At 53.6% G+C, this 16,649-nt stretch overlaps 5 protein-coding genes across 5 annotated transcripts; 4 read left to right on the forward strand and 1 right to left on the reverse strand.

Moving 5' to 3' along the window:
- Window positions 1–618: 618 nt before the first annotated feature.
- Window positions 619–4,470, reverse strand: CAOG_07146 (hypothetical protein; the record flags this gene model as incomplete). The annotated part of the gene is made up of 1 exon (XM_004343820.2): window positions 619–4,470. The coding sequence occupies one exon, from the start codon at window positions 4,468–4,470 to the stop codon at window positions 619–621; it is 3,852 nt and encodes a 1,283-aa protein (XP_004343870.2).
- A 2,104-nt stretch (window positions 4,471–6,574) lies between these two features.
- On the forward strand, window positions 6,575–9,951 carry CAOG_07147 (hypothetical protein; the record flags this gene model as incomplete). Its single annotated transcript, XM_004343821.2, has 5 exons — window positions 6,575–6,731; window positions 7,278–7,382; window positions 8,155–8,259; window positions 8,543–8,914; window positions 9,839–9,951. The coding sequence occupies 5 exons, from the start codon at window positions 6,575–6,577 to the stop codon at window positions 9,949–9,951; spliced, it is 852 nt and encodes a 283-aa protein (XP_004343871.2).
- A 718-nt stretch (window positions 9,952–10,669) lies between these two features.
- Window positions 10,670–13,245, forward strand: CAOG_07148 (hypothetical protein). Its single transcript, XM_004343822.2, has 7 exons — window positions 10,670–10,847; window positions 10,918–11,013; window positions 11,100–11,183; window positions 11,263–11,346; window positions 11,422–11,505; window positions 11,580–11,654; window positions 11,743–13,245. The coding sequence occupies exons 1-7, from the start codon at window positions 10,735–10,737 to the stop codon at window positions 13,232–13,234; spliced, it is 2,028 nt and encodes a 675-aa protein (XP_004343872.1). The 5' UTR covers window positions 10,670–10,734; the 3' UTR covers window positions 13,235–13,245.
- A 268-nt stretch (window positions 13,246–13,513) lies between these two features.
- Window positions 13,514–15,146, forward strand: CAOG_07149 (hypothetical protein; the record flags this gene model as incomplete). Its single annotated transcript, XM_004343823.2, has 10 exons — window positions 13,514–13,645; window positions 13,714–13,797; window positions 13,879–13,962; window positions 14,035–14,118; window positions 14,208–14,291; window positions 14,386–14,469; window positions 14,550–14,633; window positions 14,728–14,811; window positions 14,885–14,959; window positions 15,077–15,146. The coding sequence occupies exons 1-10, from the start codon at window positions 13,539–13,541 to the stop codon at window positions 15,144–15,146; spliced, it is 840 nt and encodes a 279-aa protein (XP_004343873.2). The 5' UTR covers window positions 13,514–13,538.
- A 36-nt stretch (window positions 15,147–15,182) lies between these two features.
- Window positions 15,183–16,457, forward strand: CAOG_07150 (hypothetical protein; the record flags this gene model as incomplete). The annotated part of the gene is made up of 1 exon (XM_004343824.1): window positions 15,183–16,457. The coding sequence occupies one exon, from the start codon at window positions 15,183–15,185 to the stop codon at window positions 16,455–16,457; it is 1,275 nt and encodes a 424-aa protein (XP_004343874.1).
- Between the last annotated feature and the right edge of the window lie 192 nt (window positions 16,458–16,649).

A 16,649-nucleotide genomic window follows, 5' to 3' on the forward strand; every position in this document is an offset into this window, starting at 1 on the left:
TGCGCAATGGGCAGCCCAGTGCACAAGCGCACAAACGAGCAAAAATTGAAAAAAACAATAATAAAAATCATAAAAAACGAAAATGGATGGAGGTAGAGAATGGATTGTTTGGCCAAACAATGACATCACCTACGTAACTTTGGAAGTCATTGCATCATCCCGCGCACGCTGTTTTCGCTGTGCATGCAGCTGTGTGTTTTGTTGCCAGCTCATCCTCATTGCGCAAGCCGAGCAATGACATGGCATTCGGTTTGGGAAACGCGATTGGGGCAAAGGCAAACAGGACAATCGATGCGGGCGGCGAAGAATTGGTTTGTTGTTATCTCAAAATTGGTCACGAACGAACCGCCATGTGTGTCCACGAGGGAGTGACTTGGTTGGAGGTCAAGTTGGACTTTTCAGATCAAAGTGGAAGGGTGAGGGAAGGGATAAAGGGGGAGGGGAAACTGTGCAATGCTGTTTTGTTTGCAGTTTTGTTTGCTGTACGTCCATGCAGATCTACGAGCATCAGAATGCATCTGGTTTGCCAATTGGCAAACAATGAACAACTCTGTAATCTCAACAGTACAAGTCACGACTCGAACAAAAAAAAACAACAACAACAACAACAACAAAATCTCAAAATTGCATCGGCTGGATGGAGTGCAGCAAATGATTCACCTGCGCATCGCCATCATCATCATCATCGTCGTCGTCGTCATCTTCGTCGCCTTCGTCAAACTGCCGGAGATCAAAGTTGTGGGAGGGGCTGGAGGGGTCGAACAAGCGATCCAGGGCGCTCTGTCCGCCGAGGGGGCTGGCAATCGAGTTTTGCAGCTGCTGCGCAGCTAGGGCGAGCGTCGTGGCCTCCGCGAGGATGGGCTGGCCCGTGCCGGCGGAAAGCGAAACCTGGGCAGAGTTGGACTTGGAGCCATCGCGGGATCCGTTGCGCGACGACCGCTTGCGACGCGGACGCTTTGTGGGCGGCAGGGCAGCGAGCGCCAGTGCCTCCTGTTCGGACATGCCCTTGTCGCGGAGCTTTTTGATCTTGCGCACGTACTTGAGGCCGCACGAGTTGCACAGCGACGTGTCGCCATCAGGACCCTTGCGCCACTGCGGCGTCTTGGTCAGGCCGCAGTGCAGGCACACTTTCGAGTTGGGATCGTGGCCGAGCGTGCTCGCGATTGAGCTGCCGGGAACCGTGTTGAAGAGGCCAACGCCGGCTGCGTCGGACGACGGCGGCTCTGGTTTGACCACTGCCGCGGCGCTTGCCGCAGTGGCATTGGCTTTCGGGCGGCCGCGTGGCTTCGGCTCGACAGGGGACTGCGTGCCAGGCAGCAGCCGACTCGGGGACGAGAGCCCAGAGCTCGAGCTGGCACTCACCGACACGCTGTGCGAGGCCGCTGGAGAAAGCGACAGAGGTGACAGTTCGTTTGGTTGGGACAGCCCCGCGTTCGACGGTGCGCCAAGCAAGTGACGATTGTCCAGGAGCTCATGGGGCAGAGAGTCGGAAAATTGCAAGGACGACGTCGTCTCAGGACTCAAGCTGGGCGAGCCCACGAGCAGGCGCATCAAGTCCACGTCGTGATCAACCGCCATCGTGGCATCGATGCCGTCCAGGTTGTCGGGGGAGAGGAGCGTTTGCAAGTCGGCCACACCTGCCAACAGGTCGGGATCGAGCCCCAACGGCACCGTTGTCGAGACAGAAATGCTGGGCGAAGTCACGCCGGTGGACACGTCTGAAGTATGCACTGTCGTCGTTGGGCTGGCAACGCTGCGATGGCTGCTGCCACCGCCACTGACAGACACCGATTGTGGCGATATCATGGTGGGGTCGGCGACAAACTTTTCGCCGGTTGCGACAGCACGCGCAGCGGCTTCCAGCATGAGAATGGCGTGCTGGTGGCTTTCGCGTGTGGCCAGGTCGAGGGCGGTGCGGCCATCGTTGGTCACCGACTCGATTCGCACCTGATAGAGGTAGTCTGTGCAGATGGCCTCCACCACGCTGCAGCAGTTGGTAGCGGCTGCCCAGTGCAGCGCAGTCCATTCACGTCGATCCTCAATGTTTGGGTTGCAACCGCGCGCCAAAAGCAACAGCGCCACCTCCTCAAACCCGTACTGGATGGCCAGCATGAGTGGGCTCGTGCCAGAGCTGTCAGAACTGTCCATGTTGGCGCCCTTGTCAAGCAGCTGGCCCACAAGCACAGCGTCTCCAACAGCACAGGCGGTGAACAAGGGAGTTTGGCCGTCCATGTCGCGTGCTTCGAGCGGCGCGCTCTTCTCGATGAGGAACATGGCAGCCTCATGCTGGCGGTACTCGCACGCAAGATGCAACGCCGTCATTCCTTCTTCGTTGGGCATGCCAATGGAGGCGCCGCGCTCAAGGAGTGCTGCCATCACGTTCAAGTGGCCTGCGGCCGTGGCGTGCAGGAGGGCGGTTGCGCCTTGCTGGTCTGTTTCGTTGATGATGCGCTCGCGCACATCCTCCTGCTCGAGTAAAACCATGATGGGGTCGAGCAAGCCTTCGCGAGCCGAGGAGATCAAGACGGCAAAGATCAACACGTCGTCGCGATCCAGCAGGCTCGCCTTCCGCTTGCTGCCGCTCATCAAAGCCATTGCAGCAGCCACATGGGAACCGACGGTCGCAACCACACCGGCTGCCGAGGCAATGAGAATGCCCACAACGGCGGACGTCTCGCCGGCGCTCAAATTCTCCGTCGAGGAAAATGTCGTGTTGGAATTGGAGGACGTTGGGGTGGGCGTGGCATAGGAGGGGAATTTTGGGGTAGGCGTTGTTGAGACGAAGGATGCTGGGGGAAGCGTTGCTGAGAAGGATGTCGGAGTGTCCGAGGCGGCGGAGGTGGCATTGACCGCCGTTGGAGTCGCGAGTGAAGCCGACGGCGAAGGCAGAAATGAAGCAGACGCGGATGCTGAGCGAGTGAACTCTGTGTATGTAGATGCAGTAGAAGTGGATGTCGAGCCAAGGAAATCCGTGAACGTGACTGCAGCAGAAGTGGACGGCGGAGGGGATGAACTTGCGGGAGGGGATGAACTTGCTGGACTGGGCGGGTAGAGCGGGTACGGCCTCTGGAGGGGAAGGTGATGCAGGGGCGGGGTTTGGCAAACCGAAAGGTCGTCACATTGGTGCAGCTGGTTGAGAAACGTTCCGTAATACTGACTGGGGGATTGGTCGTCCAAGGTGACTCCAGGCAAAACAATGTGGCCGCTGTAGTCAAACATGGCAGTCATGCTGAAAGGAAACAAGGGGGAGCGGGGATCGAGCTTGACTCGTTGCCACATGTCAAACTGGACGCTGTAATACCAGACATCCTGGTTGGTTCCGAGGTCGGAAAAGCCGCCGGCCACAAACATGTCGCGGCCGTTGTTCACCAACACAGCCGAGTGACTGAACAGTGGCGGTGGCCTGCTTGCTCGGCACGCAGCGGTTTGGCAGAGTTCCGTCCAGCAAGACGACATCAGGTCGAACTTGTAGAGGAGCGCTGACGTTTCAGAACTGCAGTTGCGGCCGCCAAACACAAATAGTACGGTCTTCTTTGTCGAGTACACGGCGGAGTGCTGAGACACGACTGGGGCTGGCAGGCAGGGAGGCGCGGTCTCGAGGTCTATGACTTCCCATGTCGGATCTGCGGCATTGAGGTGGATTGCAAGCGTCGTGTTCGCGTCGCTACAGACTCCAGCGGAGGAAGACATGCCACCAACCATGATTGCTGACGCCGGGGGCGAAGAATCGACCACTTGCACAGGCGTCAATGTTGCGCCGACACGGGCAAGCAGCTTCCACGGGTCGCTATGCAGGTCCTTGAGATGTGGCGGAATTGCTGCTGTCGGATTGCTGTTGAAGCTGGGCTCTGACCAAACCCCAGTTGAAATGCGGTACATGGACATGTTTAACGCAATATCGCCGCCGCCAACCGCGCCGCCCGCCAACAGGAGATACGCTTCCGTTCCATAGGACAGCATGACCATTGCGGCGAGGTCGCGGCTCGCAGGGACGTTTCCTGTCTGATTCGGGTGCCGCCACTCTGCAGCAATCCGCGCGGGCAGCGGATCTCCGGTCGTCTTGGAGAAGGTGTCGTTAATGAACAAGTGTCTCAGAGCGGTGACTGGCGCGCCGTCGTCCACATTCGAGCCGCCATAAATCCATACATGGACATCGTCCACCTCGGCGACTCGCGAGCTGACTGCGGTGGCGCTTTGCTGTGAGATGGCAATGGGGCTGGTTGGATTCGCATTGCACACGTACTCCACGCTCCATGACAGGGCGTCTGGCTGCGACGACGATGGCGTAGGCGACGCGGTGGCGGTCTCTTGGGCTGCGGTGAAGGACAGCAAGGACAGCAAGGACAGCAGGCAGAGGAGCACAAGAGCGAGCAGGGTCGGCCGCGCGCGTCTCGGCGTCACCCAAGGTCGCTCCAGTGATGCTCTGGCTTTGGCTTTGGCTTGGGCTTTGGCTTGGGCTGCGGCTGCCATGGTGCGGGCGTCGTGGTCGTGGTCGTGGTCGTGGTCGTGGTCGTGGTCGTGATGGTGGTTGCTGGCGCGCGGCGATGACCAGCGGCTCAAGCCGGCCGTCGCCACCCGCCGCGTGCATGCTCTTCGGTACGTTGCGGGGGCTGTGTGCTTTGTGCTTGAGCTGGTGGTGGTTGTGAGGAGTGAGAGCGCGACTGTCGCACACAGGACCGGTTGGTTGTTGTGGTTCTCTGCTAAATGGGTGTGAATTGGTCGTCGTTGGGGGAGCAACCTCAATGGCTCAATGGCTCAAGGGAGGGCACAAGCTCAACAACAAACAACAAGTGCTGAGATAGGAGAACAGAGAACAACAACAACAACAAAGGCAGAGAAAAGCGGAAAAAGAAAAGCAGGTAAAAAGTAGAAAAAAAAAAAAAGAATAAAAAAAAAAAGAATAAAAAAAAAAAACCAGATCAAAACCGATAACAAAAAAATAGAAAAGAAAAGCCGGCAAAACGACAAACGCAAAAAAGCAGATACAAAAACAAAAGTAAACTCAAACGATGATAACGTTGGCAAAGTTGAAGCGGAAAGGGGGAGCAGGGATTAGGGCTTAGGGGTTAGGGGTTAGGCTGTTTTTGTAATGTGCGACACGATGCGCAATGCGGAGGATTTTTGTTTTTCGCATTTTGAATTGGCTCAATACGAATTGTGGTTGGATTTTTGTTGGGGCGGGCCGGAGGGAGCGGAGATCCGACGACGAGCGGCAGTGAGCAAGTGCGTAGGCATGTAATGACCGTGCTGAGCTGCATGACACGCGATGCAGGAAGAGAGAGAGAGAGGAAAGTGGGGTATGACTCGATGCCGCTCTCGCTGTTCCATGGACACCGACTGCTGGTAGCATGTGTCAAGTTGGATGATACCAGCAGGGGCGCAGCAGATAGAGTCTCAATTGACAATCGCAAGGGCGGAATGGGTGGTCCTTGGCAATGGAACGGACGTCACTTGAACACCACCCGCTGTTAAACAAAAACGATCTACGAGTATCTCGTGTGATCATGGAATCGAAATTGAAAACGCACAAACCAGCCAACATCAATCCAACCGCACCCTTCCTTTAAAGACGTAGGGCCCCTCAAGGCAGTCGTCTTTTGAGAGGACGATGGACAATCCATCATTACCACCAGACGCGGATGACAAGAACGCAGCCAACGAAGCGCCGGTTGGCGTTGCTTCTTCAGCCCCGCTCCAACATGAGCAGTCCCTCTCGATTAAACCAGTTAGTTCGTACAGTTCCATCATACGGCGCTCCAGAAACACGAGGCAACGCAAAGTTCGCCGACGAGCAAAATCGCTTCCTACCCATGCGAATCGGCCAGATTCCAACCCGAGCACCGCCCATCCACCTCAACCTGATAATGTCGTTGAGGGTCATGTCAAAGCGAGTGAGCCCTCCGAGGCTAGTGAAGCGCAGGCGACAGGACCGAGCATGCCGGATCATCAGCACGGCGACCGCGTTCATTTCACTAGCAACAATCAGGACAGTACCACACCTGCCGCTGTTTGTTTGATGGACGACCCTTCAGTCACCACATCGGCGTCTGTCAGTTACGATTCATCGTCTTATGACGATCTTTCATATTCGTCGGTCAGTGGCGGGGAGGAAACGCTGGTGGTTGACCTCCCGAGAAACTCGGATGGCATGTCCACCGTCACCCTTCAGCGTCTCTCGCGCCAGGTAACATGGTTTGATATTGAGGGCAAATTGGGGTGGGGGGGGAGTGGGGATGGTGCGCTCACGTTTGTATTTTGAACCCTCAGCTCCATCTCAACAAGGAAGACGATCTGCAACTGGTGCGCAGCCACCACGATCTGCCTGCCATTACACGGATTTTGTCTCGCTGCAAGAATGCCTCCGTCGTGTTTAACTTTACCTTGTCCCCATCGGAGGATTCGGAGAGTGAACCAACTTCCCTAGCAGGGTCCAGAGCCAGTACGATCCCCGCCATGGCTCCTGGCACGGAAGGCGCTTCGACCGTAGAAGCACCTCATCCTTCAAGCACCGTGCCAGTGCCACAGAACGAGACACCTCCAACACTGCCGCATGAGGCGGCGGCCGTTCCGACCAATGAAGCGCGAGAATACACTTTGCAAGTTCGCACAGAGCCCATGCACATCCGCCATCATTCTCAGGCACATCACAAAGCTCGGCATCACCATCGTACTCGACAGGCGCAGCCATCCACATCAGTGCCAGTCGTTCCACCACCTCCAGAGCGGCGGATGTCAGTGTTTCGTCCGCCACAGTATCTTGCCAGCATCGACCGAGCTGCCGTCACAGATGTCGGGTCACGTCATCCCGACGAGTGTCCCAATGAGCCACATACCGAAGAATCTGCAGTAGACATCAGCGCTCCCCCTCTACCGGCCGGCACTCACGGTCGTTCGGCAACTTGGCTCGGTACAGTTGGCTCGAATGTTTTACTTTTGTGTTCCTAGCCCGCTTTGTTTCTTTTGCTCACGACGTGCACTTGTCACTGGGATGCAATCCAAAAGAGCTCTTTTTCGATCTGTTCTTTGTGGCAGGCATCATCGAGCTGTATCTGGACGACAGGGTGGATGCCGCAGCCCTCGGAACATTTGTTGCATTGTTTACTCCAATGTGGTGGATTTGGTCTTCGTCCTCCTTTTACGCCAACCGATTCGACACTGACGATGTCATCCATCGGTGTTTGATGCTGATTCAACTCATTTCCCTTGGTACGTGTGATCTGTACTTCTGAGAGTGCGGGAGATTTTGGGTTTTGCTAACCTCCATCGGATTACCGCAGTCATCCTGGTTAACAACCTACACTACGCACTCGGGTCCACTTCGGACGTATTCACGATTGCCTACATGTGCAACGATATCGTCATGCTCATCAAGTACTTGCGAGGTAAAGGCGCGGTTGGCAATCTACAGCGGGAAATCAAAACTCTTTCGTTCAGACTCTTACGACCCACCTTGAATGTGCACCTTCTAGTGTACTACTATGTGCCGCGTGCAAGATCGGCGGCATGCGCGATTGTGATGGCCAATACCATCTCGATTGCCTTGTGGGGCGCGTCGCTTGCTGTTCCAACTCCTTGGCGAGTGATACTGTGGCTAGCAGGCATTGCAGCTGAATGCACAGCGCATATTATCAAGCGAGGGCGCCAGGTACGGATGAGGATTGTCACTTGCCACGACTGTTTTGGGTCGACTATGACTGGTTCTGGACAATTTTCTCGACCCTGCAGATTCCCTTCAATGCCTCCCACCTTCCTGATCGATTTGGCATTTTCACCATTGTCGTTCTTGGAGAGCAAATCATCTCGGCAACCGAGGGGAGCACGATTGCCGGATTTTCTGCCACGATTGGGTTGGTTGCATGCCTTTTTTTTCTTTTCGTACTTGGGATTTGTCGCGACGCACTTCTCTCCGATGCTCACAACCAATCTCACCTGTCATTTGAATTCTGCCATGGATCTCACCTCGCAGAGTTGCGCTGGGCTTTGCTGTATTGTTCTCCTTCTCGTTGTGGTGGATGTACTTTGACGCCTTCGACGGCCAAGTTGTCGGTCACGCCACGCACTTGTCGCCGCTGTGGCTGTATGCGCACTATCCGTTGCACACCTCGCTGGCGTTCACGGGCGTTCTTCTTGCGCCGTTGGTTGCGCGAGCTGCAGATCCGCTCAACAACTCGGCCGTCGTGCTTTACTTTCTCGGTGGCAGCAGCGTGGTCTTTCTTTGCAACGCTGCCATCACGTTCATCAACTCGTTTGCCAGAAAGGGTAAAGGGGGGGGTTTATCAAAACGAATGCTTTTGAGTGTTTGTTGTGGGCCTTGACCAACTTGTTTTCGCGCCCCCCTCTTCAGATCCATACTTGAATACCATCATTCTCTCCCGGGTCGTCATTGCGATCGTCGTTGCGCTCATATGCGCGGGTCCTCCGAGTGAATTTGTGACGCTCGTGGTTGTTGGCTCTTTGGCAGCCACTCAAGGTTGGTGTTGGGAATCTTGCTTTCTCGCCAAGCTCTCTCTGATCCTGACTTTTCTTCCTTTGCTGCTATTAGTCGTTGTTGATGTGCTGGTGCAGCACCTGCGCTACTTGCGCTTCACCAAACTGCCTGCAAGCGCTCGTGATAGCATTTCGTTGAGCAGCCTGGCAGGATCTCCTTCCACTGTCGACTCGCATCGAATGCGAACAAGCTTTGCCAACCGCTCACGCACCTCGTTCTTTGGCGTACCTTCTGCCAAGTCGATGGACATTGAGGCTGGTCATTTGAACGCCGCGGTCGCCTTGACCTCGCCGCTGAGCCATGCCAAGTCTCTCGACGCTGGCGAAGCAGCCGACTATGAGAGCGATGGCGGCGCAGAAGCAATCTATTCTAGAGCTTGGAAAGGTCGAAAGCGGTTTACCAAAACTCGAGAGCAGCTGCATGCAAGTAATAACGCGGTGGCACGAGTCGTGTCTCGAGATTCCCTTGCATTCACGTCGGCAGGAAGCCACCTCCAACGGCTCGCGGCTGCACATCCCTCCACATCTTCGCCACTCACTCCAAGAGCAAGCTCGCAAACGCTTGCCCAGGCCCATGCATCGCCCCGATCTCCAACAGCAGTGGCAGCAGCAGCACCGCCAGCATCCGGCACTCAACAACTCACCACACCGGCAGCGGCAGGCTTAGCGGCGTCGGACGCCCATGCACTATCAACGACAACGCTGCAAACATCTGGACCCTCAGTCATGCCGATCGGGCGTCTCCCGCCTGCGTTAGCCGTTCGACCCCTTCCGCTGTCCAATTTGCATCACGACCGGCTCATGGGACATTTACCACGACCTCACTCTTGTGGACACCTTCCGCTTCGACCATCAGCCAGCTCACGCGTGGTTTCTCGCATCTGGGAGCCACCCAGCGAGTGTTGAAGCATGTGTATGAGTGTTTGCGACAAAAGTGAGGCGAACGAAAGCGAAAAAGTCTGTACATTTGAATCACAACCATACGAATGAAGCAAATATGCACATACAAGGCATCACAAAGCCTGCTGTGATGTCAGTGAGCACGAAAGTATGAATAGACGCCACAAAAAAAAGCAACACAACAAAAATACAAAGAAATCCGTGATGCTGTTCATCACTGAATGATCATGTAAGCGGTGGAGCGACGGCGACGACGAACGCAAATGACAGTAATAGTGATGGCGATGAGCACCAATGCAACTGCGCCTCCGCACAGACCATACAGAACGACGCTGCTGACTGTAAACATAAGAAGAGAGAGAGAGGGAAGAGTCCAATCAAGATTCGGTCAGGCGAGGATCAAAAAAGGTCCAATAGTATTCCCACAATCACAAATCTAACTCGTAAGTAGGCCTTACTTGCGCATTCACCGTAGCGCCAGTCCGAGCACGAGAAGCAGACCTGCTCGCCGAGACCGCGCCAGTCACCCGAGATGCACAGGCCCTCCGGCGAAATGTACTTTGAGTTTCCAGAGGTCAGCTGCATGAACATTTTGGCATTGGGTTTGTTGATGGAAGGAGGTCAGTAACTCGTCGAACTGCAAAATCAATGGCAATTCAATCAAAGTACTCGAAAGTGTCAACGACGTACGGACGGTGAGGCGCACCAGAGGCAGCCCGAGAGGTCGATGCACGTTGAGCAGTTTGAGATGAGCGCCGTGGTTGAGCCATAGCCATTGAGGCAGGGGTCGAGACCTAAACAGACACAATAGAGCGAGCGGAGCGGCAGTGATGTCAAATGTCAGTCAAGTTGACGGCTGTTGCTGCCCTGCTCAGCACACAGATGGAGAGTGTTGAATAGAAATGGAAGGTAGTCATGCAATGTAGGAGGGAGGAGGAGGCGTGAGGAGGCGGGGGATTTGGGACTGAACTGCTGCTGGCGGACGCAATGCCAAAGGCAATCACAATGCTCAGGACGAACAGCGCAATGCTGCTGCTGCGAGACATTGTTGGAAGAATAACAACAACAAAAAAAGTGACTGATGAGAGACGCGATGCATTTCCATACTCGAGTTGTATTGAGTCGTCGGATAGGATCAGCAAAAAGATGGAAAAGCAAAACTGCTGAGAGATTGAACGGCTCTTTCCCCTTCTCCCCTTGCTGCTCTCTTCGCTCAACCCTCACTGATGAGAGATGCACAAACACAGATTCAGACAATACGGGTGGCTCAGCGGTGTTTATCGGTAAATTTGGAGCAAAGCAACAGCAAGCAGAGCAGTCCTTTTTGTTTGTGTGAATCTTTGAGAGATGGAGTTGCTGGAGAAGCTGTCGTCCCTCTTGGACCTGGAGGGGACCCGAGAGATGACTGCGAATCAGCTCGAAGTGTATGAACAAGTCAAGCGTGCGAGTGGGAGGCTCGAGTAAGTGAGCGCCGAATGTATTGAAAAGCGTACCAGCGCGTGACACTGACGAGATGATGCCGGTGGGCAGTCTGAACAACAACATGATCGACGATGACGAAGCAAAGGTGCTTGCGAGAGCACTCAAAGTGAACATGGCAGGGAACACGCCAGTGTCTGGGATCAAGTAAGTCGTCTCACTTTGACTGATGAGTGCGAGTGGTTGATTCAGAAGAGTGCTCACTGATGGAGGGGCGGGGGGCGAATGGACAGTTTGAACAGGAATAGGTTTGGCGATGTCGGAGCAAAGGCCATTGCTGAGGCTCTCCAAGAGAACAAGAGGGTGACTTGGCTCGAGTACGTCGTCTCACTATGATTGATGCATGCGAGTGGGTGATTCGGAAGAGAGTGGCTCACTGATAGCGAGGACGGACAGTCTGAGCGTTAACATGATTGGCGACACTGGGGCGCTGGCGATTGCTGAGACACTGAAAGTGAACAGGCTTGTGAATCACGTCCGGTAGGGCATATGCATGTAAATGGCTGGCTTCAGCAGATGACATTCAGAGTGGCTCACTGGTGGAGGGACGGCCAGTTTGAATGATAATCAGATTGGCGATGCCGGAGCGCTGGCGATTGCTGAGGTTCTCAAAGTGAACAAGAAGCTGAGATACCTTTCGTAAGTGTTGATTGCTTCGAGATGTGTGGAATGTCGGAAGACTCATAACGGATGCAATCCACCGACAACAATAGTTTGAGCAACAACTTCATTACCATCGTTGGAATTAACGCATTGTGGCAAACAGGCAACACCATTTGTAAACTGGAGTAAGCCTTTGCAAGCTGATCGGTTCTTGCATGATAGTGATGCAAATCCGACCAGTCACTCACTCACGTGCTTTGGAAAACTTTATAGCTTCTCTGGCCAACGTGTCCCATCGCCTGCCATGTTGGCAGCTCGTGCCGCAGCGAACGATCAGCCCCAACCTTCCGTCAATCCTGCATCTGAGATTCAGCAATTGCGCTCCGAGCTCGCTTCCAAACAACAGGAGCTCACCACCAAAAATCAAGAGCTCGCTTCCAAAAATCAAGAGCTCGCTTCCAAAGCTCAGGAGCTCGCTACCAAAGATGAGGAGCTCGCTGCCCAAGACCAAGAACTCGCTGCGCAAGATGAGGAACTCGCTGCCAAAGACCAAGAGCTCGCTGCCAAAGATCAGCAATTGCGCTCCAAGCTGGCCGCCAAAGATCAGAAATTCAACTCCAGACTGAATGCCAGAGATCAACAATCACGCTCCGAGCTTGCTGCCAAAGACAACGAACTTCAGCAACTTCGCTCAAATCTCGCCGGCAAAGACAAGGAGCTCGCGACTCAAAGGCAGGAGCTGAAAAAGCTTCGCTCCGATCTCGCTGCCAAAGAGCAGAGCCTCGCTACCAAAGAGCAGAACCTTGCTGCCAAGGATCGTGAACTCAAGTCAGCTCTTGATCGGATTGATGTTTTTGAGCGCAATCAGCCCGCCGTTGGATCTGCATCGAACTTTGACGGTCCCATACCTCAAGTGCCTCTCGCAACTCTTGTCGCCGCCACGAGCAATTTCGCCGCTGATTCTCTGCTCGGCAAAGGAGCATTTGGTTGCGTGTACGGCGCCAGTTTGCCTGGGCCTTCTGTTGCCGTGGCCATCAAGAAGCTGTCCGCCGAATCCAAGCAAGGCGCTGCCGAATTCAAGGCGGAACTGGCCTCTTTGTCCAAATTCCGTCACGCAAACATCATTGCCATTCTGTCATATGCAGAAGAAGGCGACGAGCAATGTTTGGTCTACGAGTTCATGCCAAACGGATCAGTTCGCGATTGCTTGAATCTGAAGAACAACGCGACCCCGTTGACTTGGTCCCAGCGTCACCGCATTGCGGCTGATGTCTCCCGCGGCATGCACTACGTCCAGACAGCCTTCCCCGATCATGCATTGTTTCATCTCGACCTCAAGACCGACAATGTCCTTTTGGACGCGCATTTCAATGCAAAAGTGTCTGACTTTGGCTTGGTTCGGATCGCTACACACCTTGATGAGCAAAGCTACCTTCGCACATCGAACGTTCAAGGCACAGCTGCTTACATGTGTCCTGAGTTTTTTGAGAAAGGCCGCATGACCGTCAAGACGGATGTCTACGCCTTTGGCATGATTTTGCTGGAATTGCTGACTGCGGAGAAACCTGGCACCAAGCTGAAAACTGATACGCGGAAGGCGGTGAAAAACCAGAAATTCTCTGACATGCTGGACTCGACCCTCAAGCCAACCGAGGCAGAGCTCCAGAACGTCAGCGATTTTGTCACTCTTGCGCTCGAGTGCCTTGATGAAGCTGCTGATGATCGCCCCTCCTTTGGTCGCATCCTTGCGACATTGGATCCTTGATGACAGATGGAAAATTTTGTGTTCAGTAGCAGAGCTCAGCTCCCTCAAGTCGACTTGGGCTTTGGGTTTGTCCGTTTCCATTTTCTCCCAGTAAACGATGTCTTGCACATTCATTGTAGCATGCTTCCATAATGTGGTTATGCTCCGGGTAGGATCGTTCCAGGTCAAATCAGCATGTAAAAAACAAGAAAAAAAAAAGCAAACAAAAAAGCAAACACGAAAAGTTTTGGCGAAAAAGTGTGGCTCAGGAAATGAGTCAATTTGGACAAGCAAATCAGTCGTTTTTATTTTGCTGAAAAACCACATGCCTCATTTTTGGAGGACTGAGAGTCAACGCGAATTGAAGCGCAGCATGAGTGAGAATCAGCGCAAGTGGTATGACAAGGTCAAGCATGCGAGTGGCAAGCTCGAGTAAGGAAACAACAAGAGAGCTTGGATTGGAGTACTTTGGCTGCGCAGCTGACGAAACCGCCGAACAGACTGATCCGGCAAAACATTCGCGAAGATGACGTGCAGGCCATTGCCGAAGCACTCAAAGCGAACACGTCATTGAGAGCGCTCGAGTAAGGCATCTTACTTTGAGCAATGCATGGAAGCGGGTGGCTTCGGCGGAGGGTAATGAAGAGTGGCTTACTGCTGGGCAGTCTGAGGGAGAATCAGATTGGCGACGCGGGAGCTCAGGCCATTGCTGAGGCACTCAAACTGAACACGACGCTGACCGAGCTTGGGTAAGTCATCTGGCGTTGAGTGATGAATGAACGTGAATGGTTTCAGCTCACTGATAATGGGGATGGACACAGGTTGGGCCAAAATCAGATTGGTGATGCTGGAGCTCACGCGATTGCTGAAACACTCAAATCTAACACGATGCTGGCTAAACTCAGGTAAGTCAGCTCACCTTTGCTGATGCTCTTGAGTGGATAATTTTCGACAGAAGGCATCCAGAGTGCTCACCGATGGAAGGGACGGGCAGTTTGCGCCGGAATCAGATTGGCGATGCGGGAGCTCAGGCCATTGCTGAGGCGCTGAGAGTGAACACAACACTGACCGAGCTCGGGTCAGTTAAATCACTTGTACAGATGCATTTGAGAGGGAGGGGGAATTTTCAGAAGAGGGCATTACGAGTGCTCATTGGTGGCTGGGACGGACAGTTTTGGCTGCAATCATGTTGGCGACCCTGGAGCGAAGGCAATTGCTGAAGCATTCAAAGTGAACACGACAATGACTGGACTCGGGTAAATCGCCTCTCGTTTGTTGATGCATTCGAGCGGGTGATCAGTAGAGGATGTTCAAAGTGCTCACTTGATGGAGACAGTCTGAGTGAGAATGCCATTGGGGATGCTGGTGCGCAAGCAGTTGCCGAGGCACTGAAAGTCAATACGGCGCTGAATTGGCTCTTGTAAGTCGTCTTGTTTGTACTGATGCATGTGAGTGGGTAGTCCAAGAGAGACCTATAAGCTTTCAGAGTGCTCACTGCTGGACGGTACGGACAGTCTGCACCAGAATCAGATTGGCGATGCCGGAGCGCGGGCGATTGCGGAAGTCCTCAAAGTGAACAAGAAGCTGAGATACCTTTAGTAAATGTTGATTGCTTAAGATGTGTGGAATGTCGGAAGACTCATAACAGGTGCAATCTACCGACAACAACAGTCTGAGCAACAACTTTATCACCAACGTTGGAATTACCGCATTGAGGCAAACAGGCAATACCATTTGTCAACTGGAGTAAGCCTTTGCAAGCTGTCAGTTCTTGCATGACGCTAAATCCGAACAGGCACTCACTTGCTTTGGAAAAAAACACACAAAATTGTAGTTTCTGTGGCCATTTCTTGAAAACCGAAGTGTCGCGCTGAGTGCAGCACGACTAGCAGCAGACGTTCAGGCGCAAGCGTCGGTCTATCAAGAAACATGAACTCGCTTCACTAAGCTTCCGAGCTCGCTACCAAAGATGAGGAGCTCGCTGCCCCAAGACCAAGAACTCGCTGCGCAAGATGAGGAACTCGCCGCCAAAGACCAAGAGCTCGCTGCCAAAGATCAGCAATTGCGCTCCAAGCTGGCCGCCAAAGATCAGAAATTCAACTCCAGACTGGCTGCCAGAGATCAACAATCACGCTCCGAGCTTGCTGCCAAAGACAAAGAACTTCAGCAACTTCGCTCAAATCTCGCCGTTAAAGACAAGGAGCTCGCTACTAAAAGGCAGGAGCTGAAAAAGCTTCGCTCCGATCTCGCTGCCAAAGAGCAGAGCCTCGCTACCAAAGAGCAGAACCTTGCTGCCAAGGATCGTGAACTCAAGTCAGCTCTTGATCGGATTGATGTTTTTGAGCGCAATCAGCCCGCCGTTGGATCTTTTTCGAGCTTTGACGGTCCCATACCTCAAGTGCCTCTCGCAACTCTTGTCGTCGCCACGAGCAATTTTGCCGCTGATTCTCTGCTCGGCAAAGGAGCATTTGGTTGCGTGTATGGCACCAGATTGCCTGGCCCTCGTGTTGCCATCAAGAGGCTGTCGACTGACTCCAAGCAAGGCGCTGCCGAGTTCAAAGCCGAATTGGACTCTTTGTCAAAGTTCCGCCACGCAAACATTATTGCCATTCTGTCATATGCAGAAGAAGGCGACGAACGATGCTTAGTTTATGAATTCATGCCAAATGGTTCGGTGCGTGATCGCTTGGATCGCAAGAACCATACGCCTCCGCTGATCTGGTCTCAGCGGCACCGCATTGCGGCTGATGTCTCCCGCGGCATGCACTACGTCCAGACAGCCTTCCCTGACCACACGCTGTTCCATCTGGACCTGAAGACCGACAATGTGCTTTTGGACGCGTACTTTAACGCAAAAGTGTCTGATTTTGGCTTGGTTCGTATTGCGACACACCTTGATGAGCAAAGCTACCAGCGCACCCAGCACGTTCAGGGCACAAAGGTGTACATGTGTCCCGAGTTCTTTGCGGAGGGCAAAATGACCATCAAGACGGATGTCCACTCGTTCGGCATGATTCTACTCGAGCTTGTGACCGCTGCCAAGCCTGGGCCCAGACTGAAAGCAGAGACGCGGAAAGCTGTGAAAACCCAGAAAATCAACGAGATGCTGGACTCGGCACTCAGGCCCACCAGAGCAGATCGCAATCGCATCAAGAAGACAGTCACGCTCGCGCTCGAGTGTCTTGATGATATTGCTGACGATCGCCCCTCCTTTGGACAGCTCATTGCTACATTGGATCCTTGATGACAGATGGAAATTTGTTGAATTGATGTTTCAGTACAGTTGGAAATTTGTTGAATTGATGTTTCAGTAGCAGAGCTCAGCTCCCTCAAGTCGACTTGGGCTTTGCTGGAATCGGGGTTTGTCCGTTTCCAATTTCTCTCAGTAAACGATGTCTTGCACATTCATTGTAGCATGCTTCCATCTTGTGGTTAT

This window comes from Capsaspora owczarzaki (genome assembly GCF_000151315.2).
Source record: "Capsaspora owczarzaki ATCC 30864 unplaced genomic scaffold supercont2.13, whole genome shotgun sequence".
NCBI classification, from domain to species: Eukaryota; class Filasterea; order Ministeriida; family Capsasporidae; genus Capsaspora; species Capsaspora owczarzaki.